This window comes from Oncorhynchus keta, chromosome 8 (assembly GCF_023373465.1).
Source record: "Oncorhynchus keta strain PuntledgeMale-10-30-2019 chromosome 8, Oket_V2, whole genome shotgun sequence".
NCBI classification, from domain to species: domain Eukaryota; kingdom Metazoa; phylum Chordata; class Actinopteri; order Salmoniformes; family Salmonidae; genus Oncorhynchus; species Oncorhynchus keta.
Window position 1 is genome coordinate 38,508,209 of NC_068428.1, and position 24,941 is coordinate 38,533,149.

Below are 24,941 nucleotides of genomic sequence, written 5' to 3' on the forward strand. Positions count from 1 at the left end.
ACTGTCCAGTCACTGAGTCTAACTACAGTACAGAGGACATGTTGTAGTGTCCAGACACTGAGTCTGACATGTTGTACTGTCCAGTCACTGAGTCTGACATGTTGTTGTGTCCAGTCACTGAGTCTGACATGTTGTAGTGTCCAGTCACTGAGTCTGACATGTTGTAGTGTCCAGTCACTGAGTCTGACATGTTGTAGTGTCCAGTCACTGAGTCTGACATGTTGTTGTGTCCAGTCACTGAGTTTGACATGTTGTAGTGTCCAGTCACTGAGTCTGACATGTTGTAGTGTCCAGTCACTGAGTCTGACATGTTGTAGTGTCCAGTCACTGAGTCTGACATGTTGTAGTGTCCAGTCACTGAGTCTGACATGTTGTAGTGTCCAGTCACTGAGTCTGACATGTTGTACTGTCCAGTCACTGAGTCTGACATGTTGTTGTGTCCAGTCACTGAGTCTGACATGTTGTTGTGTCCAGTCACTGAGTCTGACATGTTGTAGTGTCCAGTCACTGAGTCTGACATGTTGTAGTGTCCAGTCACTGAGTCTGACATGTTGTAGTGTCCAGGCACTGAGTCTGACATGTTGTAGTGTCCAGGCACTGAGTCTGACATGTTGTTGTGTCCAGTCACTGAGTCTGACATGTTGTTGTGTCCAGTCACTGAGTCTGACATGTTGTAGTGTCCAGTCACTGAGTCTGACATGTTGTAGTGTCCAGTCACTGAGTCTGACATGTTGTAGTGTCCAGTCACTGAGTCTGACATGTTGTAGTGTCCAGTCACTGAGTCTAACTACAGTACAGAGGACATGTTGTAGTGTCCAGTCACTGAGTCTGACATGTTGTAGTGTCCAGTCACTGAGTCTGACATGTTGTAGTGTCCAGTCACTGAGTCTAACTACAGTACAGAGGACATGTTGTAGTGTCCAGTCACTGAGTCTGACATGTTGTAGTGTCCAGTCACTGAGTCTGACATGTTGTAGTGTCCAGTCACTGAGTCTGACATGTTGTAGTGTCCAGTCGCTGAGTTTGACATGTTGTAGTGTCCAGTCACTGAGTCTGACATGTTGTAGTGTCCAGTCACTGAGTCTGACATGTTGTAGTGTCCAGTCACTGAGTCTGACATGTTGTAGTGTCCAGTCACTGAGTCTGACATGTTGTAGTGTCCAGTCACTGAGTCTGACATGTTGTACAGTGTTCTAAACCATTCTAAAATATATACGGTTGCACCCTGTATTATTACTGCCATTAGTATGTTGTGTTTTGGAATGCTAAGCTTAGCAGTGGAGTGTAGTAACTAATATCTAAAAGAACCCAACAGGGGAATTAAAAGCTTCAGTCTAAGGTAGTGAACCACAATGGAGGAGTATTCAGTGTGCATTCATTCCCTCTTGTTTCAAGATAGTTGTGTTGTCTTTTGACCATGTCACTCTGATCTAACCAGCCAGGAAGTGGTCTAAACCAGGCAGGAACAGGAAGTGGGTCAGCAGTCAATCAAACTCACACTGGTTCTCTATACCCATAAAACCCAGATGAAAGAGAAGAAGAGCATGTGGTGTCATCTAGAGACGCATTAGTTTCCTTTGTCTCATAAAAAAGGCAGAACTAAAGGCATGAACAGAAATAGGATTTTACTATGAGCCTTGTCAGAGTACCACATCTCAATAAGATACATAGCAGAGATAGCCTAAGTGTCCAGAGGGAGGAAGATAAAGCTGTTACTTATTATTCAAACTATTTTCTACACTTGTGGTCCCTGGAAAACAAATATTTGGATGGGAAGAGAAAGATCTGAACTTTGTAATATGACTCTTGTCAAACGATACTGTATCCCTGTACAGATTTCTCCTAAAAGTAGTAATAGAAAGAGAAGCTATTTCCTCGTATACCACTTCCGATATAACACCCACAAACAACAAACATTCCCTTTTCAATCCACTGTGAAAGAGGAACCACCCACACAGAGAAGTCCCGCATTCTATAACAGTGAATCTGTGTCTCGTAAATTATAAATGCAAAAACGCAAAATTGTGGGCGTGTGTTCTTTTAACATGGAACTGACAATGTAACCAAAACCTTTGAGATATTATGAAGTTATCTCAATATAAACACAGTTTACATAATGTATAGTTACACAGATTTATAGTAACTTATCTACAATTAGTAACATAAATTGGTTGGTAAGACAGAATCATCTTACCTTGGCTGCAGGTCCTTCCTGTATATCCCGTTTTGGAGCAGTCGCAGTACGGTTCTCCATCAGCCACGGAGCAGGAGCCTCCATTCTCACACGGGTTCCCTGTACATAGACCCATCTCCTCCAGACGTACCTTCTGACTGTTGATCAGCTTGGGAACCTTGTTCCCGTAATTCAGATCTTTGATATCTCCTTTGAACGGAGGCAGCTCTCTAACCATTGGCAGGGTGATGACCGAGGTCCTGATGTCTCCGGGTATGCCCCCGAGGAAGAGGTCACTGACGACAATCATGAACTGGCGCTCTGGTCGAACATCCTCCGCCTTGGTCTGCCCGTCCAGGGCCAAGACCGTTCTGAGGTTGTGTCGGCTGACCATCGCAAAGTGCCAGCAGCTGTCGTTGACCGATTTGTCAGCGGTGACTGTGGTCTCAGCGCAATCAATGCTGAAGCGAAGCTGTAGCTTCCCTTCCGTTACGGTGAGAAGCAGGAAGTCACAGTAGCCGCCGTCGTCGAAGTAGAGGATCAGGGCGTCGGACGTGTCTGTTTGGAACTGGAAGGTGAGGTCACTTCTGGTACTGGCATCCCAGCGGCGGTACCGTGCCCACTGGCCCTCAGAACCCCTGAACTCCAGGCCCTGACACAGGCCCAGTAGATTACTGAGAAGCAGAAGAACACACTGAGGGAGACTAAAGGGAGTCATTGTAGAAAAACACTATGTAGAGCTATAGGGGTATGCCAGTTGAGGTTAGTTAGAGGGAGAAATCCTTTAGATTCGGAATAGCATCAGAGGTGTTTTCAGTTCAATGACGGATATAGGCTATTCAATGTATATACCACCTGCTCTAGTCAGGAAGGTGACACAAATATCCTTTAGACTGTGATAAAGATCTGATATTGAAATCACTGAAGTATGGGAGATCATTTAATTCCAAGTCTGAGCTGCAGATAATGGAGAAGAAACATCTGTATTCCTCCTAAGGAGGATAACCTTGAGAGAATCAATCCTTAGTGTGATGAGGCTGATCCTTAGTGTGATGAGGCTGATCCTTAGTGTGATGAGGCTGATCCTTAGTGTGATGAGGCTGATCCTTAGTGTGATGAGGCTGATCCTTAGTGTGATGAGGCTGATCCTTAGTGTGTTCTGTCAGTGATACAGAGGCCCATCGATGAGTTGCTTCCTTTGAGGCGACTGCAAGGATTAAAACACACAGCGGCCATTTTGGGTCAAGATCCGTAGCCACGTCCCATAGTACTGTACTTCCTAGTCCAGTTTCAGGCCTTACAGAGACGTCACTGCAAAACAACAGAAATGACATTATTCAGCATACACAACACAACTATGAATCACAGCTCACCCAAAAACATTCATTGACTGTAGGTTGCAACAAAAGTCTGAAATCACCATAAAAATGTTGCTGCCAGCACTTCCTCCTGGAGAACTGATATATATTCACTTACCCTTTGGCCTCCCATCTAGGGCATTAAACCAGCCCGGCTGTTTTTTTCCACTGACTATTGCCAATGTAATTTCATGGGAATGATGTGGAGAGATCACTTGAAAACTAAATAGATTCACTATTGCTTTCAGAGTCATTCCAAAGGGTAGGTTTAACAGAGCAAATGAAATGTGGCCATACTTTATCACACATATATCAACAGTGATGCTACACTATATATACAAAAGTATGAGGACAGCCCTTCAAGTGAATGGTTTGGGCTATTTCAGCCACAACCATTGCTGACAGGAGTGTAAAATTGGGTGCACAGCCTTGAAATCTACATAGACAAACATTGGCAGTAGAATGGCCTTACTGAAGAGCTCAGTGACTTTCAACGTGGCACCGTCATAGGATGACACCTTTCCAACAAGTCAGTTTGTCAAATTCCTGACCTGTAAGTGCTGTTATTGTGAAGTGGAAAAATGCCCGGGGGGAATGCTACCTGCCCCAACGCATGGTGCCAACTGTAAGGTTTGGTTTAGGAGGAATAATGGCCTGGGGGAACGCTACCTGCCCCAACGCATGGTGCCAACTGTAAAGTTTGGTTTAGGAGGAATAATGGCCTGGGGGAATGCTACCTGCCCCAACGCATGGTGCCAACTGTAAAGTTTGGTTTAGGAGGAATAATGGCCTGGGGGAATGCTACCTGCCCCAACGCATGGTGCCAACTGTAAAGTTTGGTTTAGGAGGAATAATGGCCGGGGGGAATGCTACCTGCCCCAAAGCATGGTGCCAACTGTAAAGTTTGGTTTAGGAGGAATAATGGCCTGGGGAATGCTACCTGCCCCAACGCATGGTGCCAACTGTAAAGTTTGGTTTAGGAGGAATAATGGCCTGGGGGAATGCTACCTGCCCCAACGCATGGTGCCAACTGTAAAGTTTGGTTTAGGAGGAATAATGGCCTGGGGGAATGCTACCTGCCCCAACGCATGGTGCCAACTGTAAGGTTTGGTTTAGGAGGAATAATGGCCGGGGGGAATGCTACCTGCCCCAACGCATGGTGCCAACTGTAAAGTTTGGTTTAGGAGGAATAATGGCCTGGGGGAATGCTACCTGCCCCAACGCATGGTGCCAACTGTAAAGTTTGGTTTAGGAGGAATAATGGCCTGGGGGAATGCTACCTGCCCCAACGCATGGTGCCAACTGTAAAGTTTGGTTTAGGAGGAATAATGCCCGGGGGGAATGCTACCTGCCCCAACGCATGGTGCCAACTGTAAAGTTTGGTTTAGGAGGAATAATGCCCGGGGGGAATGCTACCTGCCCCAACGCATGGTGCCAACTGTAAAGTTTGGTTTAGGAGGAATAATGCCCGGGGGGAATGCTACCTGCCCCAACGCATGGTGCCAACTGTAAAGTTTGGTTTAGGAGGAATAATGCCCGGGGGGAATGCTACCTGCCCCAACGCATGGTGCCAACTGTAAAGTTTGGTTTAGGAGGAATAATGCCCGGGGGGAATGCTACCTGCCCCAACGCATGGTGCCAACTGTAAAGTTTGGTTTAGGAGGAATAATGGCCTGGGGCTGTTTTTTCATAGTTCGGGCTAGTTCCAGGTCCGGTGAGGGGAAATCTTAACGCTACAGCATATAATGACATTCCAGACGATTCTGTGCTTCCAACATTGTGGCAACATTTTGGGGAAGGCCCTTTCCTGTTTCAGCATGAAAATGCCCCCAAGCACAATGCAAGGTCTCTACAGAAATGGTTTGTTGAGATTGGTGTGGAAGAACTTGACTGGCCTGCACAGAGCCCTGACCTCAACCCCATCGAACACCTTTGGGATGAATTGGAATGCAGACTGCGAGCCAGGCCTAATCGCCCAACATCAGTGCCCAACTTCACTAATGCTCTTGTGGCTGAATGGAAGCAAATCCACGCAGCAATGTTCCAACATCTAGTGGGAAGCCTTCCCAGAAGAGTAGAGGCTCTTAGAGCAGCAAATGTATGCCCATAATTTTGGAATGACATGTTTGACGAGCAGGTGTCCACATATAGTATGTTTGGTCATGCAGTGTATTTAGGCCTATATAGCATTTGCAAAGTCATCAACAGCTTTTGTTTGCATTAAACCCAGAATTCAATTAAATATCGACAATACAATAGGCCTAGGGTTTCAAGCTCTGGTTCATTTAAAATGCAAAGCTATTTAATTATATTTTATTTCATGCAACCAAATAGCAACATTTGAAACAGATGTATTTTCTGCTTGGATAATTCCAACTGTGCCACTGACTTAGTCTATGCCTGCTTGAAGCTGTGCTGCCTGGGGAAGAGGGAGAGGAGGACCTGCTGCCCGCTTGGAGCTGTGCTGCTTGGGGAAGAGGGAGAGGAGGACCTTCTGCCTGCTTGGAGCTGTGCTGCCTGGGGAAGAGGGAGAGGAGGACCTGCTGCCTGCTTGGAGCTGTGCTGCTTGGGAGGAGGGAGAGCAGGACCTGCTGCCTGCTTGGTGGCTGTAGCTTCTTTCTTGGCGTTCATGTGGTTCTCACGAAGCTTACATATCAGATCCAGTGGGATTTATGGTGCTGAGGATGCAAACACTCATATGTATTTTCCATCTGTACACCGTGAGTGTTGCTGACCACTCTCCATCACTGATGTGGAGTACAGCTCCGCTGGTATGTTGTTCTGTGCAGAGGGGGGCAGCTCCTGCCTTTTATCTGTTCACTGTTCCCAGCAGGCTAGTCTTCTTTGCAATCAACTTGTCTGCCAGGGATATTGATGTGACAAAGTGTTCCATGGTCACATTTCCACCTTTGCCCATGTAAGGCTCCAGGAATCTCAAACCCACAGTCTCAGACAGCCGCTCACCCGCTGGCCTGGTTTCATCTTTCCCCAGATATGGAAAGCCATTCAGCAAGTATTAACCAAAAGTGTGTCCTTTTAGCTCATATACAACAGAACAGCATATATCAAATTAGGTTTATTGCAGTACTAGTGTTTCCTTATAGTAGCCAGAGCAATGCTGCTGCACGAGTGGCCATGTGCTGAATGCACAGACAGTGGAGTGGTCATGAGCTGAATGCATGGACAGGGGAGTGGTCATGAGCTGAATGCACAGACAGGGGAGTGGTCATGAGCTGAATGCATGGACAGGGGAGTGGTCATGAACTGAATGCACAGACAGGGGAGTGGTCATGAGCTGAATGCACAGACAGGGGAGTGGTCATGAGCTGAATGCACAGACAGGGGAGTGGTCATGAGCTGAATGCATGGACAGGGGAGTGGTCATGAGCTGAATGCACAGACAGGGGAGTGGTCATGAGCTGAATGCACAGACAGGGGAGTGGTCATGAGCTGAATGCATGGACAGGGGAGTGGTCATGAGCTGAATGCATGGACAGGGGAGTGGTCATGAGTTCTGATGCATGGACAGGGGAGTGGTCATGAGCTGAATGCACAGACAGTGGAGTGGTCATGAGCTGAATGCATGGACAGGGGAGTGGTCATGAGCTGAATGCACAGACAGTGGAGTGGTCATGAGCAGAATGCACAGACAGTGGAGTGGTCATGAGCAGAATGCACAGACAGTGGAGTGGTCATGAGCTGAATGCACAGACAGTGGAGTGGTCATGAGCTGAATGCACAGACAGTGGAGTGGTCATGAGCTGAATGCACAGACAGTGGAGTGGTCATGAGCTGAATGCATGGACAGGGGAGTGGTCATGAGCTGAATGCACAGACAGTGGAGTGGTCATGAGCTGAATGCACAGACAGGGGAGTGGTCATGAGCTGAATGCACAGACAGTGGAGTGGTCATGAGCTGAATGCACAGACAGGGGAGTGGTCATGAGCTGAATGCATGGACAGGGGAGTGGTCATGAGCTGAATGCACAGACAGTGGAGTGGTCATGAGCTGAATGCACAGACAGGGGAGTGGTCATGAGTTGAATGCATGGACAGTGGAGTGGTCATGAGCAGAATGCATGGACAGGGGAGTGGTCATGAGTTCTGATGCATGGACAGGGGAGTGGTCATGAGCTGAATGCACAGACAGTGGAGTGGTCATGAGCAGAATGCACAGACAGTGGAGTGGTCATGAGCTGAATGCACAGACAGTGGAGTGGTCATGAGCAGAATGCACAGACAGTGGAGTGGTCATGAGCTGAATGCACAGACAGTGGAGTGAGCAGAATGCAGGGGAGTGGTCATGAGTTCTGATGCATGGACAGGGGAGTGGTCATGAGCTGAATGCACAGACAGTGGAGTGGTCATGAGCTGAATGCATGGACAGGGGAGTGGTCATGAGCTGAATGCACAGACAGTGGAGTGGTCATGAGCAGAATGCACAGACAGTGGAGTGGTCATGAGCAGAATGCACAGACAGTGGAGTGGTCATGAGCAGAATGCACAGACAGTGGAGTGGTCATGAGCTGAATGCACAGACAGTGGAGTGGTCATGAGCAGAATGCATGGACAGGGGAGTGGTCATGAGTTCTGATGCATGGACAGGGGAGTGGTCATGCGCTGAATGCACAGACAGTGGAGTGGTCATGAGCTGAATGCATGGACAGGGGAGTGGTCATGAGCTGAATGCACAGACAGTGGAGTGGTCATGAGCTGAATGCACAGACAGTGGAGTGGTCATGAGCTGAATGCACAGACAGGGGAGTGGTCATGAGTTGAATGCATGGACAGTGGAGTGGTCATGAGCTGAATGCATGGACAGTGGAGTGGTCATGAGCTGAATGCACAGACAGGGGAGTGGTCATGAGCTGAATGAACAGACATTGGAGTGGTCATGAGCTGAATGCAAAGACAGTGGAGTGGTCATGAGCTGAATGCACAGACAGTGGAGTGGTCATGAGCTGAATGCACAGACAGTGGAGTGGTCATGAGCTGAATGCACAGACAGTGGAGTGGTCATGAGCTGAATGCATGGACAGGGGAGTGGTCATGAGTTGAATGCACAGACAGTGGAGTGGTCATGAGCTGAATGCACAGACAGTGGAGTGGTCATGAGCTGAATGCATGGACAGTGGAGTGGTCATGAGCTGAATGCACAGACAGTGGAGTGGTCATGAGCTGAATGCACAGACAGGGGAGTGGTCATGAGTTGAATGCATGGACAGTGGAGTGGTCATGAGCTGAATGCATGGACAGTGGAGTGGTCATGAGCTGAATGCACAGACAGGGGAGTGGTCATGAGCTGAATGCACAGACAGTGGAGTGGTCATGAGCTGAATGCACAGACAGTGGAGTGGTCATGAGCTGAATGCACAGACAGTGGAGTGGTCATGAGCTGAATGCACAGACAGTGGAGTGGTCATGAGCTGAATGCACAGACAGTGGAGTGGTCATGAGCTGAATGCATGGACAGTGGAGTGGTCATGAGCTGAATGCATGGACAGTGGAGTGGTCATGAGCTGAATGCACAGACAGGGGAGTGGTCATGAGCTGAATGCACAGACAGTGGAGTGGTCATGAGCTGAATGCACAGACAGTGGAGTGGTCATGAGCTGAATGCACAGACAGTGGAGTGGTCATGAGCTGAATGCACAGACAGTGGAGTGGTCATGAGCTGAATGCACAGACAGTGGAGTGGTCATGAGCAGAATGCACAGACAGTGGAGTGGTCATGAGCAGAATGCATGGACAGGGGAGTGGTCATGAGTTGAATGCATGGACAGGGGAGTGGTCATGAGTTGAATGCATGGACAGTGGAGTGGTCATGAGCTGAATGCACAGACAGTGGAGTGGTCATGAGCTGAATGTATGGACAGCACGATATTCTTGCAAAAAGTGCAATTTGGAAAAAGAGCTGCACCTCTTGAATTGTTTAATTTGTTAGACAAAGTGTCATAGAAACAGCAGAATATGCTCTTTCAGAATGCATATAGAAATCATGAATGTTTTACCTGCATGGGACTGAAGGAGGATTTGATAAAGCAATGTTCCTTTCCCTGCGTCTGTCATGTACAAGATGCGCCCATCACTTAATGTACAATTTGACAACTAATATGCCTAATATTGTCACTCATCAAATTTTTTATTTAATCTTGTCTATAATCTTTAATCTTGTCTATAGTTAATATAATCTTGTAACTCTCATTAAATTGCGAAATTAGTTTCGGTACAGTTTAAGGTGTAAATTCAATGGGCCGGCTGTGCAGGCTGACTGGCATTGTTTGTTTCCCTCTCATCAATTTGAGTCAAGGATATGTTTTGCATTATTCTAAAGGCCTACTGCAACACACAGCATGTTTTCATTTCCCTGACAATACATACAATTAGTGATAGTTACAGTCAATAATACTGTGAATAAAACAGTCCTGTATTTTACAAAGTAAAACGTAAAAGCGAATGGTATCAACATGTAAGGTGCGCTGTCAAATGATTAAAACAAGAGCCACGGTTGATTAATAGGCATAACACAAACTAATCATTACATTATTGTTGTTCTAAATTAAATCAACCTCATCCTTCGGTAACGTCTAATTTAAATTCGATTGCGAAGTAACTTGAACAATTATCGCCTATTCCATCCATTTGTCATTCAGTCAGGCGGCTGGCATTGTTTGCGGCGCTGTGGATAGAGTCAAGGATATGTTTTGCATTATTCTAAAAGCCTACTGCAATATGTCACATGTTTTGGGTTCCCTGACAATGCATTTGATTAGTTATAGAGTTAAAGTAAATTGAACAGTCCCATAACAGCTTATTTTTACAAAGTAATACGTAAAAGAGAATTGCATCAACCCACTTAAGTGTACGGTCAAATTACATCGCTGCTGATAAAAAGGCATAACACAAACTAATCGTTACACAGTTGTCTTTCTAAATTCAATCAACCTCTTCACCCTCTGTACCGTTCTGTTAGCCTATTTTAAATGAAATGGTGAAGGTGCATAATTATTACTCTTTTATCCATGTGTCATTCATTCAGTGAGGAGAGAGAGAGGAGCATTAGCGCCTGGCTGGGTACCAACGTCCTACAGAACGTTGTCTTGGAGCCTGGCTGGGTACCAACGTCCTACAGCACGTTGTCTTGGAGCCTGGCTGGGTACCAACGTCCTACAGCACGTTGTCTTGGAGCCTGGTTGGGTACCAACGTCCTACAGCACGTTGTCTTGGAGCCTGGCTGGGTACCAACGTCCTACAGCACATTGTCTTGGAGCCTGGCTGGGTACCAACGTCCTACAGCACGTTGTCTTGGAGCCTGGCTGGGTACCAACGTCCTACAGCACATTGTCTTGGAGCCTGGTTGGGTACCAACGTCCTACAGCACGTTGTCTTGGAGCCTGGCTGGGTACCAACGTCCTACAGCACGTTGTCTTGGAGCCTGGCTGGGTACCAACGTCCTACAGCACGTTGTCTTGGAGCCTGGCTGGGTACCAACGTCCTACAGCACGTTGTCTTGGAGCCTGGCTGGGTACCAACGTCCTACAGCACGTTGTCTTGGAGCCTGGTTGGGTACCAACGTCCTACAGCACGTTGTCTTGGAGCCTGGCTGGGTACCAACGTCCTACAGCACATTGTCTTGGAGCCTGGCTGGGTACCAAAGTCCTACAGCACGTTGTCTTGGAGCCTGGCTGGGTACCAACGTCCTACAGCATGTTGTCTTGGAGCCTGGCTGGGTACCAACGTCCTACAGCACGTTGTCTTGGAGCCTGGCTGGGTACCAACGTCCTACAGCATGTTCTCTTGGAGCCTGGTTGGGTACCAAATTCCTACAGCACATTGTCTTGGAGCCTGGCTGGGTACCAACGTCCTACAGCACGTTGTCTTGGAGCCTGGCTGGGTACCAAAGTCCTACAGCACATTGTCTTGGAGCCTGGCTGGGTACCAACATCCTACAGCACGTTGTCTTGGAGCCTGGCTGGGTACCAACGTCCTACAGCACGTTGTCTTGGAGCCTGGTTGGGTACCAACGTCCTACAGCACGTTGTCTTGGAGCCTGGCTGGGTACCAACGTCCTACAGCACATTGTCTTGGAGCCTGGCTGGGTACCAACGTCCTACAGCACGTTGTCTTGGAGCCTGGCTGGGTACCAACGTCCTACAGCACATTGTCTTGAGCCTCTGGGTACCAACGTCCTACAGCACATTGTCTTGGAGCCTGGCTGGGTACCAGCACGTTGTCTTGGAGCCCTGGGTACCAGCACGTTGTCTTGGAGCCTGGCTGGGTACCAATGTCCTACAGCACGTTGTCTTGGAGCCTGGTCTTGGAGCCTGGGGTACCAACGTCCTACAGCACGTTGTCTTGGAGCCTGGCTGGGTACCAACGTCCTACAGCACGTTGTCTTGGAGCCTGGCTGGGTACCAACGTCCTACAGCACGTTGTCTTGGAGCCTGGCTGGGTACCAACGTCCTACAGCACGTTGTCTTGGAGCCTGGCTGGGTACCAACGTCCTACAGCACGTTGTCTTGGAGCCTGGCTGGGTACCAATGTCCTACAGCACGTTGTCTTGGAGCCTGGCTGGGTACCAACGTCCTACAGCACGTTGTCTTGGAGCCTGGTTGGGTACCAACGTCCTACACAGCACGTTGTCTTGGAGCCTGGTTGGGTACCAACGTCCTACAGCACATTGTCTTGGAGCCTGGCTGGGTACCAACGTCCTACAGCACGTTGTCTTGGAGCCTGGCTGGGTACCAACGTCCTACAGCACGTCTTGTCTTGGAGCCTGGCCTGGGTACCAACGTCCTACAGCACATTGTCTTGGAGCCTGGCTGGGTACCAACGTCCTACAGCACGTTGTCTTGGAGCCTGGCTGGGTACCAACGTCCTACAGCACGTTGTCTTGGAGCCTGGCTGGGTACCAACGTCCTCGTTGTCTTGGAGCCAGCACGTCCTTGTCTTGGAGCCTGGCTGGGTACCAACGTCCTACAGCACGTTGTCTTGGAGCCTGGTTGGGTACCAACGTCCTACAGCACGTTGTCTTGGAGCCTGGTTGGGTACCAACGTCCTACAGCACGTTGTCTTCTTGGAGCCTGGTTGGGTACCAACGTCCTACAGCACGTTGTCTTGGAGCCTGGTCCTGGGTACCAACGTCCTACAGCACGTTGTCTTGGAGCCTGGCTGGGTACCAACGTCCTACAGCACGTTGTCTTGGAGCCTGGTTGGGTACCAATGTCCTACAGCACGTTGTCTTGGAGCCTGGCTGGGTACCAACGTCCTACAGCACGTTGTCTTGAGCCTGGTTGGGTACCAACGTCCTACAGCACGTTGTCTTGGAGCCTGGTTGGGTACCAACGTCCTACAGCACGCCTGGTTGTCTTACAGCACGTTGGAGCCTGGTTAGGTACCAACGTCCTACAGCACGTTGTCTTGGAGCCTGGCTGGGTACCAACGTCCTACAGCACGTTGTCTTGGAGCCTGGTTGGGTACCAACGTCCTACAGCACGTTGTCTTGGAGCCTGGTTGGGTACCAACGTCCTACAGCACGTTGTCTTGGAGCCTGGTTGGGTACCAACGTCCTACAGCACGTTGTCTTGGAGCCTGGTTGGGTACCAACGTCCTACAGCACGTTGTCTTGGAGCCTGGTTGGGTACCAACGTCCTACAGCACATTGTCTTGGAGCCTGGTTGGGTACCAACGTCCTACAGCACGTTGTCTTGGAGCCTGGTTGGGTACCAATGTCCTACAGCACATTGTCTTGGAGCCTGGTTGGTTACCAACGTCCTACAGCACGTTGTCTTGGAGCCTGGCTGGGTACCAACGTCCTACAGCACGTTGTCTTGGCAGGTTACATTCAGAATAGGTGTGAAAATAACAAGTAAAAAGGCTCTAAATACTTTTCTGTTTGTGATTTCCAAATTCTGATAAATGAGCAGTGTAAAATACCAAGATTTAGGAAAAGTCAAGGAAGGAGCAGACAGGGAAAGAGCAGGACAAACGCCAGTGGCCGTGTTGGCCTAGGCGGTTCAAGTGTTAAAGAATGGGATCAAGCCAGTGGCTCAGACGGATCTATACAAGCAGTAGATACGTCTCCTTTAAATGTTGATATTGAGTTGCGTTGTCAACCAAACACAATTAAATGTGACTTTTGTTATACAGTAAATAGTTTAATGTTAAGGCTATCTTATAAAATAATATAACATTCAACCTTAAAATGAGTAACACATCCATGGCCACATTTTGAGGTTACTGTAACTATAATATTTTCAAGATAGCATGCATAGGTCGTCGCAGGTCTGAGAAGATCTTCACAATTGCTGGAAAATCTGTGCAGAGTCTTGAACACTTTTACCATTTAATTTAATCTCAACTGCCATCCAGGTCATTTAGTTATACTACTAGATGAAGAACTGTGATAACGCATTAAATCTGTTGAATAAATAAATGAAATAACTGACATTGTATTCCCATTTTAACCTTGCTGTGCAGTTAAAATTGTTGAAAGCGCAGTGATATTTTGGGTGACAACTGTCGTGTCTTTACTATCATTAACTGAAGACGTCGTTTTTATCAAAGATTCTGTAATTAATATTACGCGATTAAACTGATTAATCATGTAACTGTAATTAACTAGTAAGTCGGGGCACCAAGGAAAATATTCAGTTTAAAGTTATAATTTCCTAATATAACTTTTCAGATATTTTATATCTGATCGATTAGTCTTCGAGTTAATGAATTATTTACTTTACGTTAGTCTCATTCCAAACGTCGTAAATTGTTGTCTGCACGAACCCAGTCTTCACTATGAGTCATCCATACATCAATTCTCTTAAATCATTTATTTACTAACTAAGTAATTCAATCACAGAAATGCAAAAACAAACAAACAAACAAAGTAAATATGGTTACACGAAATGATAGGAGAATGTGCCCTAGTGGGCTAAAACGGCATGATGGCTTGTTGTACAAAAGGGAAGTGGGGGTCGACTGAGAAGAAAAGTTGATAATTATAATAATTGAAATGCTAATCCTTTGCACATGAACGCTCACTCATTCGAGAACATCTGCAATCAATATATATATTTAGGGTAGGTGTGTCGTCGGGATCTCTGCTGAAAAGTTAGTTTCTGTCCTCTCTCTCTTTCTGTCGTGGGTAGATCAGAGTGACATTTATTCATATTGTTGTAGAATGGATGTCTCTGCGGTTGTCGTTCTTCGAGTTCAATGATACTGAATCCCTAGCTGCAGACTAGTAATTAATATCAAAGTCTTGTTCTTATTCTGTCGGTATCGATAGTTTAAGAGTTTAACCACGTGGTATGGTTAAAAGATTCAGCAATCGTCTCAACCTTTGTCCTCTCGTGATTGAGAGAAAACATAGTCTGTAACCTTTGTCCTCTCGTAATGGAGAAAAACATGGTCTAGTGAGAGCTTCTCAAAGTTGAGGTTTTATTCGGAATTGCAAAAAAGGGGCTGCCCCAGGATGCCTGACCCTAACTGGGCTCATGGGCAGTCCTCTGGTTTAGTTCAACTCAAAAGGGAATTGGAGTTTCCTTCATTAAACAGTCCAAAATCACATTACACATTTTTACAAACAGTATCATCCTCACTCATTCATCTTATACAACAATTAGATGTAAACCTCATATCTGAGGCTATTATATAAACAGTGTTATGGTAATGTGGCCGCACCGTCTCCCATGAGCTTCACCAAAATGTCCCAAACGGACCAGTTCGTAGCTGGATTCTTCACCAATCTTTTATACCTTCTCCAAAACAGAAATGTTGTTCGGACCTCAAGTTCTGTGAGGTGGAAGAAATTCCTTTGTTCTCTATGAAACTTCACTCTGTCTCAATACCGTGTGGCCATGAGGCAAGGTCTTCCCTGGGAATTTACGACCTCTCTGACCACAGCAGCATGGTTGTAGGAGCAGAGAGCGTTGGATGTTGCTCTCTGTACCCAAAGAGGGCAACGTCATGACACAACTAAATCAAAAATCAGACATTGCTTTTCCATTGGAATTTGGTTGTGCTTTAAGATAGAGATACATAACACGTTGGAAAGTCAAAATAACTTTTCGTCTGTATTTTTGAGTTGGTGAATATAGGTTGTAATCTCCTTGATCAATGTGTCAAAACAAATATTACCAAATGATACATACTATAGTTGAAGTCGGAAGTTTACATATACCTTAGCCAACTACATTTAAAATCAGTTTTCACATTTTAGTCCGTTTAAAATTCCCTGTATTAGGTCAGTTAGGATCACCACTCTATTTTAAGAATGTGAATAATCGTAGAGAGAATTATTTATCCAGCTTTTATTTCTTTCATCACATTCCGTGGATCAGAAGTTTACACTCAATTAGTATTTTGTAGCATTGCCGTTAAATTGTTTAACTTGGGTCAAATGTTTCAGGTAGATTTCCACAAGCTTCGCACAATAAATTTGGTGGATTGTGGCCCATTCCTCCTGTAACTGAGTCAGGTTTGTAGGCCTCCTTGCTCGCACACGCTTTTTAGTTCTGCTCACTAATTTTTTATAGGATTGAGGTCAGGGCTTTGTGATGGCCAATCCAATACCTTGAATTTGTTGTCCTTAAGCCATTTTGCCACAACTTTGGAAGTATGCTTGGGGTCATTGTCCATTTGGAAGACCCATTTGAGACCAAGCTTTAACTTCCTGATTGATGTCTTTAGATGTTGCTTCCATATCTACACCTAATTTTCATTCCTCATGAAGCCATCGATTTTGTGAAGTGCACCAGTCCCTCCTGCAGCAAGCACCCCCACACAGGATACTGCCACCCCTGTGATTCACGGTTGGGATGGTGTTCTTTGGCTTGCAAGCCTCCCCGTTTACCTCCAAACATAACGATGGTCATTACGGCCAAACAGTTCTATTTTTGATGGAACAGAGGACATTTCTCCAAAAGGAAGATCTTTGTCCTCATGTGCAGTTGCAAACCGTAGTCTGGCATTTTTATGGTGGTTTTGGAGCAGTGGCTTCTTCCTTGCTATGCGACCTTTCAGGTTATGTCGATATAGAACTTGTTTTACTGTGGATATAGATACTTTTGTACCCGTTTCCTCCAGCATCTTCACAAGGTCCTTTCCTGTTGTTCCTGGGATTGATTAGCACTTTTCGCACCAACGTACGTTCATCTCTAGGAGACAGAACGCGTCTCCTTCCTGAGCGGTATGACGGCTGCATGGTCCCATTGTGTTTATACTATTGTTTGTACAGATGAACGTGGTACCTTCAGGCATTTGGAAATTGCTCCCAAGGATGAACCAGACTTGTGGAGTTCTACAATTTTTTTCTGAGTTCTTGGCTGATTTCTTTTGATTTTCCCATGATACAAAGCAAAGAGGCACGGAGTTTGAAGGTAGGCCTTGAAATACATCCACAGGTACACCTCCAATTGACTGAAATGATGTCAATCAGCCTATCAGAAGCTTCTAAAGCCATGACATAATTTTCTGTAATTTTCCAAGCTGTTTAAAGGCACAGTCAACTTAGTGTATGTAAACGTCTGACCCACTGGAATTGTGATAAAGTAAAATATAAGTGAAATAATCTGTCCGTAAATTGTTGAAATAATGACTTGTGTCATGCACAAAATAGATGTCTTAACCGACTTACCAAAACTCTAGTTTGTTAACATGAAATTTGTGGAGTGGCTGAAAAACGAGTTTTAATGACTCCAACCTAAGTGTATGTAAACTTCAGACTTCAACTGTACTTTGAAATGATGTGGTGTGCCCAGTGTGATCATATTGTTACTGCCTTGTATGTCCTGCAATCAACTGAGCTGATGAGAGCTGAAGCCTAGTTTGTTAAAAATGCTGATTTGATAACATCTCCGTGGTCATTAAATAGCTTTAAGTAACCAATATTAACATCAATTAAAGGTTAATGAGCATTTTTACAATTCTGGATGTGTCCTACAAATTAAATATGAACTGAAGATCTCTTTGGCATTTCAGATGCCTTTAACTCTGAGTTTTGAAAGCTTGAATTGACGTGTCTCAGTCAGTATTAAAATATTATGAAAGATAAGCAATATTTCTGGTTACCATACTTTTACCATGATGTTAACACTTTCTTATGTGCTATGATGTAAAGTGCTACCAAATAAATCAATATGTGCCTTTCCTAATGACTCACACAGTAAGTTGAGCTAATGGAGTCACAATTATGAAGAATAATAATCAATCTATAATAATAATCAATCTGTCTCTTTCTCAATCCTACTATTTCCTACTCATGACTGTAGTACTATGAGGTGAGGTGGAACTGTTTTGTAGCCTGTAACATCATTGTAGCTCTGGAAGTGTGTAGACAGTGCATTCAGGAATGTACAGTGGTATGCAAAACTATTCAGCCAATTTGGCATTTTTCCTATTTTGTTGCCTTACAAACTGGAAATAAAATGGATTTTTGGGGGTTTGTATCATTTGATTTACACACCATGCCTACCACTTTGAAGATGTTAAATATTTTGTATTGTGAAGCAAACAAGAGATAACACAAAAAAAAACTGAAAACTTCAGCATGCACAGCTATTCATCCCCCCAAAGGCAATACTTTGTAGAGCCACCTGTTGCAGCAATTACGGATTGGGGTATGTCTCTATAAGCTTAGCACATCTAGCCACTGGCATTTTTGCCCATTCTTTAAGGCAAAACTGATCCAGGTCCTTCAAGTTGGATGGATTCCGCTGGTGTACAGGAATCTATAAGTCATACTACAGATTCTCAATTGAATTGAGGTCTGGGATTTGACTAGGCCATTCCAAGACATTTAAATGTTTCCCCTTAAACCACTCGATTGTTGCTTTAGCAGTATACTTAGGGTCATTGTCCTGCTGGAAGGTGAACCTCGGTCCCAGTCTCAAATCTCTGGAACACTAAAACAAGTTTCCCTCAAGAATTTCACGGTATTTAGTGCCAACCATCATTCCTTTCATTCTGACCATTTTCCCAGTCCCCGCTGATGAAAAACATCTCCACAGCATGATACTGCCCCACCATGCTTCACTGTGGAGATGGTGTTCTCGGGGTGATGAGAGGTGTTGGGTTTGGGCCAGACATAGGGTTTTCCTTGATGGCCAAAAAGCTCAATTTTAGTCTCATCTGACCAGAGTACCTTCTTCCATATGTTTGGGGAGTCTCCCACATGCCTTTTGGTAACCACCAAACGTGTTTGCTTACTTTTTTCTTCAAGCAATGTCTTTTTTCTGGCCACTCTTCCATACAGCCCAGCTCTGTGAATTGTACAGCTTAAAGTGGTCCTATGGACAGATACTCCAATGCACCTGAACATACAGAATGCACCTGAGCTCAATTCTCATAGCAAAGGGTCTCATAGCAAAGGGTTGGAATACTTATGCAAATATGGTATTTTTGTTTTTACTTATATTTGCAACATTTAAAAAAAAAAATCTGTTTTTGCTTTGTCATTATGGGGTTTTGGGTATAGATTGATGAGGATTTTATTTGATCCAAATGCACTGTAGCTAACCACTCACTGTATCCCTAAGGACCTTCTGCAGCCTGATAAAACATACTAATTATCCAGCAGCACCATATTCCCTTTCATTCCCATATCTTCAGGGGATTACCATCATAAACAGCTATTCATGAAGATGTTATGGATGCTACCCACTTGATGAGGTAGCTCCCATAGGTGCGGGGAATGTTTATGAATATGCAAATATTAATACACTCTAGGTGTTTCTCAATATGCATACTACCGTGCTCCACACACTCATGTTTCAAGTGCATTCTCTGAGGACGTTCTCTTGAGCACGTTCTTGTGAGGACGAGTGTAGAGAACACATAAAACATTACATTTGAGAAGCACTTTCACTCCCCTACTGTATTACCTCACGCTGCACCTCCCATTCACTGAACCTTCTTCCAGCCAGGACAATGGCAACAATAGACACAAAACAAAATATACACAATACTTACAACTATGTGAATATTTCAATTCAATATATGTGAATCGTAATAATCCAGGTAGCCAGTTAGTTAAACAGGCAAAATGGACCTATAACTGATGTTATGCAAGGTAAATGTAATTTTTTCATGAGTAGCTAGTTACGAATTATTTGTGGTTAGCTAGCTAGCCAGTTAGCCCTATTGACTCACTATGTATGGGCTTGCGATCTAGGAACTCTACATTGTGTATTGTAGGCAGGTAAACATGACAAGATTAACACAGCATATATTACTTAAATTATCAAGATCAAATATTTTTATTCAGGCAACATATGAGATGTTATTCAGCAACATTTAATTCTGAAGTCAGAATTTATTTTCTCTCGCTTCAGATCAAATAATTTAAAGAAATTTAAGGACATTTTAATAATTTTATACATATTTCTGTGCATACTTTCCGTTGAAGCATCGATGCTTTAAAATATGTACAAACGGAGTACACGTTCGAGAAGTGCCCTCTGTGGTGCGTTTAGCGTACTTTGATTTGGACACCGACTCTCCTGTCCTCCAATTTGCGTGCTCGGAGCGTGGTAATATGCATTTTAAGAAACACCTATAATTTTGCCTTGTGCATGTGTATGCATGCTTTAGCAAGCAGCATAGGACCAAATACTAGAGCCCAGAGTTTTTCATGACCATGTGACCTGGCCCAAAAACAAAATACCACATGGTCAGAATTTGTTTTTTTACATTAGGATTGATTATAACTACTGTTCCATGTAGGAGGGAAACGAGGCACAGCATACTATGGGGAGTCGTACTCTCGTGACTTCGGTTGAAGGATCTACAATCCTGACAAGGTCAATGAAATCTGTGACTCTCTGGAAGTCCCGCATTCCACAGGTGATAAATTGAAGGAATGAATCCGAGCACTTAATACCGCTCTTCATAAAGCCCAGGATCCGGCGGCGCGGGGCCAAACAGGTTTTGTACCTCATTTCCCTCCTTCAGGGAACAGTAGTTATAGACATAATGTTATGTTCCCTTTCAGTCAGTCAAATTCATTGCAACATAACGGATACTAAATGAAACAACCCATGGCAGACCACTCAGACCTGACCCCGCCAGATGCAGCAGTCTGAGTATTGTGCACATGGCGCACTGATTAGTGAATTTCCCCTGTCCCAGCTGTAAGCACACTAAGAGCAGACAGCGTATGGTGATGACCAAATCGCTGCAGCACAAATATCTCCTATAGTCAACCCTTAAAACAACGCCCAAGACACTGCCAGACCCCTGGTGGGGCTAGGTAGCCCTTGCCCCTTGCTGCTAAATGAGATAGCCACAGAGATCCATTAGGGAAGAAGTTGCTTAGAGCTGGATTAGTGAAACAGACAAAAAGCTGGTCACATAACTGGATATCCCAAGACCGAGTCACTTATAGGCACAGAGGTGTCGGTCAAAGGCTGACATAGTGCCCCGTTTGCCATGACAAAAAGCAGGGCACTGGCATCACAGTTATGTTTGTGTGGAGCGGCGCAGCTGCTCGGGGTCTACTTCCTCATCGAAGGAGCATGCAACCCGTGCTTCCTTTACTCCCTCCAACTCCAGGAATTTAAAATAGGAATAGGTTGCCAATGCCCGGGAGAATGCTAGTAAGCGTCATTCACTGGAAGTTATACATGGTAGCCGGCATTAGCCAGGAGGCTCATTAGTCTAAGCTAGGCTAGCCTCTTTGACCGCAGCACGGTCCGTTAAGAATAACCAAGTGATTAAACGCTATGTACACTAAACAAGAGAACTCCACCCAAGCAACTCCACCATGGGGAGTCAGGAATAGCGAGTAGTAGGAATCTTGCGTTAGCGGGTTAGCTAACCAGGCTAGCATGCTATGCAGCGCTTGTTAGCTAGCCTGGTCTCAAAAGTCTGCTTAGGACTGGATCACCAAGGTGGGACCCAGACCCTTCTGTGAAGAGAGGCAAGCAGTGCTATTCCAAGCCAGAGTTCGTCCCAGGTGTGACGTTCTTTACAGTTATGCCATGACCTGGATATGCTGTTGTGCTGCGGTCGCTGTTGAATAAGTTTGAGGGGTGAATGTAGCACATTGGGTTGTGGGAAACTTATTCCTCAGCCTGAAGTGTCTTGCTTGCATTCCTTCATTAGCTAGCTTTTGAGGTGATCCGCTAATTCGCTTGAGGGCGGTCAAGTGTGTTTGTGAGGCAGTGGTACTGAGTTCTACGCAAGGTATGGGCTGAATTGGGAGGAAGTGGTACTCGCTAAGCAAGCAGCGTGACGTCCTTTACACACCAAGCCGAGACATACAAGACAACAAACGTGAGTATATTTTAAAGCATTATCTCACCGTACCTTCTGCGCTATGCAATCTGATTTCAGAGCTGGTCATGGGTGCACATCAGCCACGCTCAAGGTCCTAAACGATATCATAACCGTCATCGATAAAAGACATTCCTGTGCAGCCGTATTCATCGACCTGGCTAAGGCTTTCGACTCTGTCAATCACAAAATTCTTATTGGCAGACTCAACAGCCTTGTTTTCTCAAATGATTGCCTCGCTTGGTTCACCAACAACTTATCTGATAGAGTTAAGTATGTCAAATCCTTAAGTATGTCGGGCCTGTTGTCCGGACCACTGCCAGTCTCTATGGGGGTGCCACAGGGCTCAAATCTCGGGCCGACTCTCTTCTCTGTATATATCAATGATGTCGCTCTTGCTGCTGGTGATTATTTGATCCACCTCTACGCAGACGACACCATTCTGTATACATCTGGCCCTTCGTTGGAAACTGTGTTAACTAACCTCCAGATGAGCTTCAATGGCATACAACTCTCCTTCCGTGGCCTGCAACTGCTTTTATATGCAAGTAAAACTAAATGCATGCTATTCAACCGATCACTGCCCACCCGTCCAGCATCACTACTCTGGACGGTTCTGACTTAGAATATGTGGACTAGAGGTCGACCGATTATGATTTTTCAACACCGGTACCGATTAATGGAGGACCAACTTATTTTAACTTAATATAATACATCAATAAAGATCTATTTAGCCTCAAATAAATAATGAAACATGTTACATTTGGTTGAAATAATGCAAAAACAAAGTTTTGGAGAAGAAAGTCGAAGTGCAATATGTGCCATGTAAAAAAGCTAATGTTTAAGTTCCTTGCTCAGAACATGAGAACATGTGAAAGTTGGTGGTTCCTTTTAACATGAGACTTCAATATACCAAGGTAAGAGGCTTTAGGTTGTAGTTAATATAGTATTTATAGGACTATTTCTCTATACCATTTACATTTCATATACCTTTGACTATTGGATGTTCTTATAGGCACTTTAGTATTGCCAGTGTAACAGTATAGCTTCCGTCCCTCTCCTCGCCCCTACCTGGCCTCGAACCAGGAACACATCGACAACAGCCACCCTCAAAGCAGCGTTACCCAGCGCTCCACAAAAGCCGCGGGGAACAACTACTTCAAGGTCTCAGAGCGAATTACGTAAAAATAAAGGAGAGACGCACACTCTAAGAGCTCAGATGCAATTTTAATTTTACCAACGTTTCGACAGCAAAGCTGTCTTCATCAGGGCAAGTTACGTCACAGATTGAAACGCTATTAGCGCGCACCCAGCTAACTAGCTAGCCATTTCACATTGATAACACCAGCCTAATCTTGGGAGTTGATAGGCTTGAAGTCATAAACCACGCAATGCTTGAAGCTTACAAGCCTGCTGCTGCCTACCACCGCTCAGTCAGACTGCTCTATCAAATATCAAATCATAGACTTAATTGTAACATAATAACACACAGAAATACGAGCCTTAGTTCATTAATATGGTCTAACCTGGAAACTATCATTTCGAAAACTGAACGTTTATTATTTCAGTGAAATAGGGAACCGTTCTGAATTTTATCTAACGGGTGGAATCCCTAAGTCTAAATATTCCTGTTACAATGTACAACCTTCAAAGTTATGTCATAATTACGTAAAATTCTGGCAAATTAGTTCGCAACAAGCCAGGCGGCCCAACTATTGCATATAACCTGACTCTGCGTGCAATGAACGCAAGAGAAGTGACACAATTTCATCTGGATTTCTTTTAGCTAAATACGCAGGTTTAAAAATATATACTTCTGTCTATTGATTTCAAGAAAGGCATTGGTGTTTACGGTTAGATGCAGTTTTTTAATCATCCCCCTGCGTTGCATCGATTATATGCAACGCAGGACACGCTAGATAAACTGGTAATATTATCAACCATGTGTAGTTAACTAGTGATTATGATTGATTGATTGATTGTTTTTTATAAGATAAGTTTAATGCTAGCTAACAACTTACCTTGGCTCCTTACTGCATTCGCGTAACAGGCAGGCTCTTTGTGGAGTGCAGTGAGAGGCAGGTGGTTAGAGCGTTGGACTAGTTAACTGTAAGGTTGCAAGATTGAATCCCGGAGCTGAAAAGGTAAGGTGTGTTCTTACCTGACTTGCGTAGTTAAATAAAAGTTAAATATGATTAATATTTTTTTTAATCGGTCAAATCGGTGTCCAAAAATACAGATTTCCAATTCCTATGAAAACTTGAAATCGGCCCTAATTAATCGGCCATTCTGATTAATCGGTCGACCTCTAATGTGGACAACTACAAATAACTAGGTGTCTGGTTAGACTGTAAACTCTCCTTCCAGACTCACATTAAACGTCTCCAATCCAAAATTAAATCTAGAATCGGCTTCCAATTTTGCAACAAAGCATCCTTCTCTCATGCTACCAAACATACCCTCATAAAACTGACCATCCTACCGATCCTAGACTTTGGCGATGTCATTTACAAAATAGCCTCCAGCACTCTACTCAACAAATTGGATACAGTCTATCACAGTGCCATCTGTTTTGTCACCAAAGCCCCATCGCTTCATACTCGTCGCCAAACCCACTGGCTCCAGGTCATCTATAAGTCTCTGCAAGGTAAAGCCCCGCCTTATCTCAGCTCACTGGTCACCATAGCAGCATCCACCCGTAGCACGCGCTCCAGCAGGTATATCTCTCTGGTCACCCCCAAAGCCAATTCTTCCTTTGGCCGCCTCTCCTTCCAGTTCTCTGCTGCCAATGACTGGAACGAACTGCAAACATCTCTGAAGCTGGAGACTCTTACCTCCCTTACTAGCTTTAAGCACCAGCTGTCAGAGCAGCTCACAGATCACTGCACCTGTACAGTACATAGCCCATCTGTAAACAGCCCATCCAATCAACCTCATCCCCATACTGTATTTATTTATTTATCTTGCTCCTTTGCACCCCAGCATCTCAACTTGCACATTCATCTTCTGCATATTCTACCATTCCGGTGTTTAATTGTTATATTGTAATTAATTTGCCACCATTGCCTATTTATTGACTTACCTCTCTTATCCTACATGCTGTATATAGATTTTTCTACTGTATTATTGATTGTATG

General features: G+C 45.0%; 1 protein-coding gene across 13 annotated transcripts in view; it reads right to left on the reverse strand.

Moving 5' to 3' along the window:
* The window catches only part of LOC118378319 (neurexin-3b-like), a 778,567-nt gene that overhangs the window by 736,933 nt on the left and 16,693 nt on the right, over positions 1 to 24,941 (reverse strand). For all 13 annotated transcript variants that reach the window (XR_008141146.1, XR_008141145.1, XM_052524146.1 and 10 more), the window contains exon 2: positions 2,195 to 3,484. Coding sequence is in view for 11 of the 13 variants with exons in the window: in XM_052524146.1 (XP_052380106.1) it covers positions 2,195 to 2,891 (697 nt within the window). In the remaining 2 variants the exon portion in view is untranslated. The remainder of the gene's footprint in view (positions 1 to 2,194; positions 3,485 to 24,941) is intronic.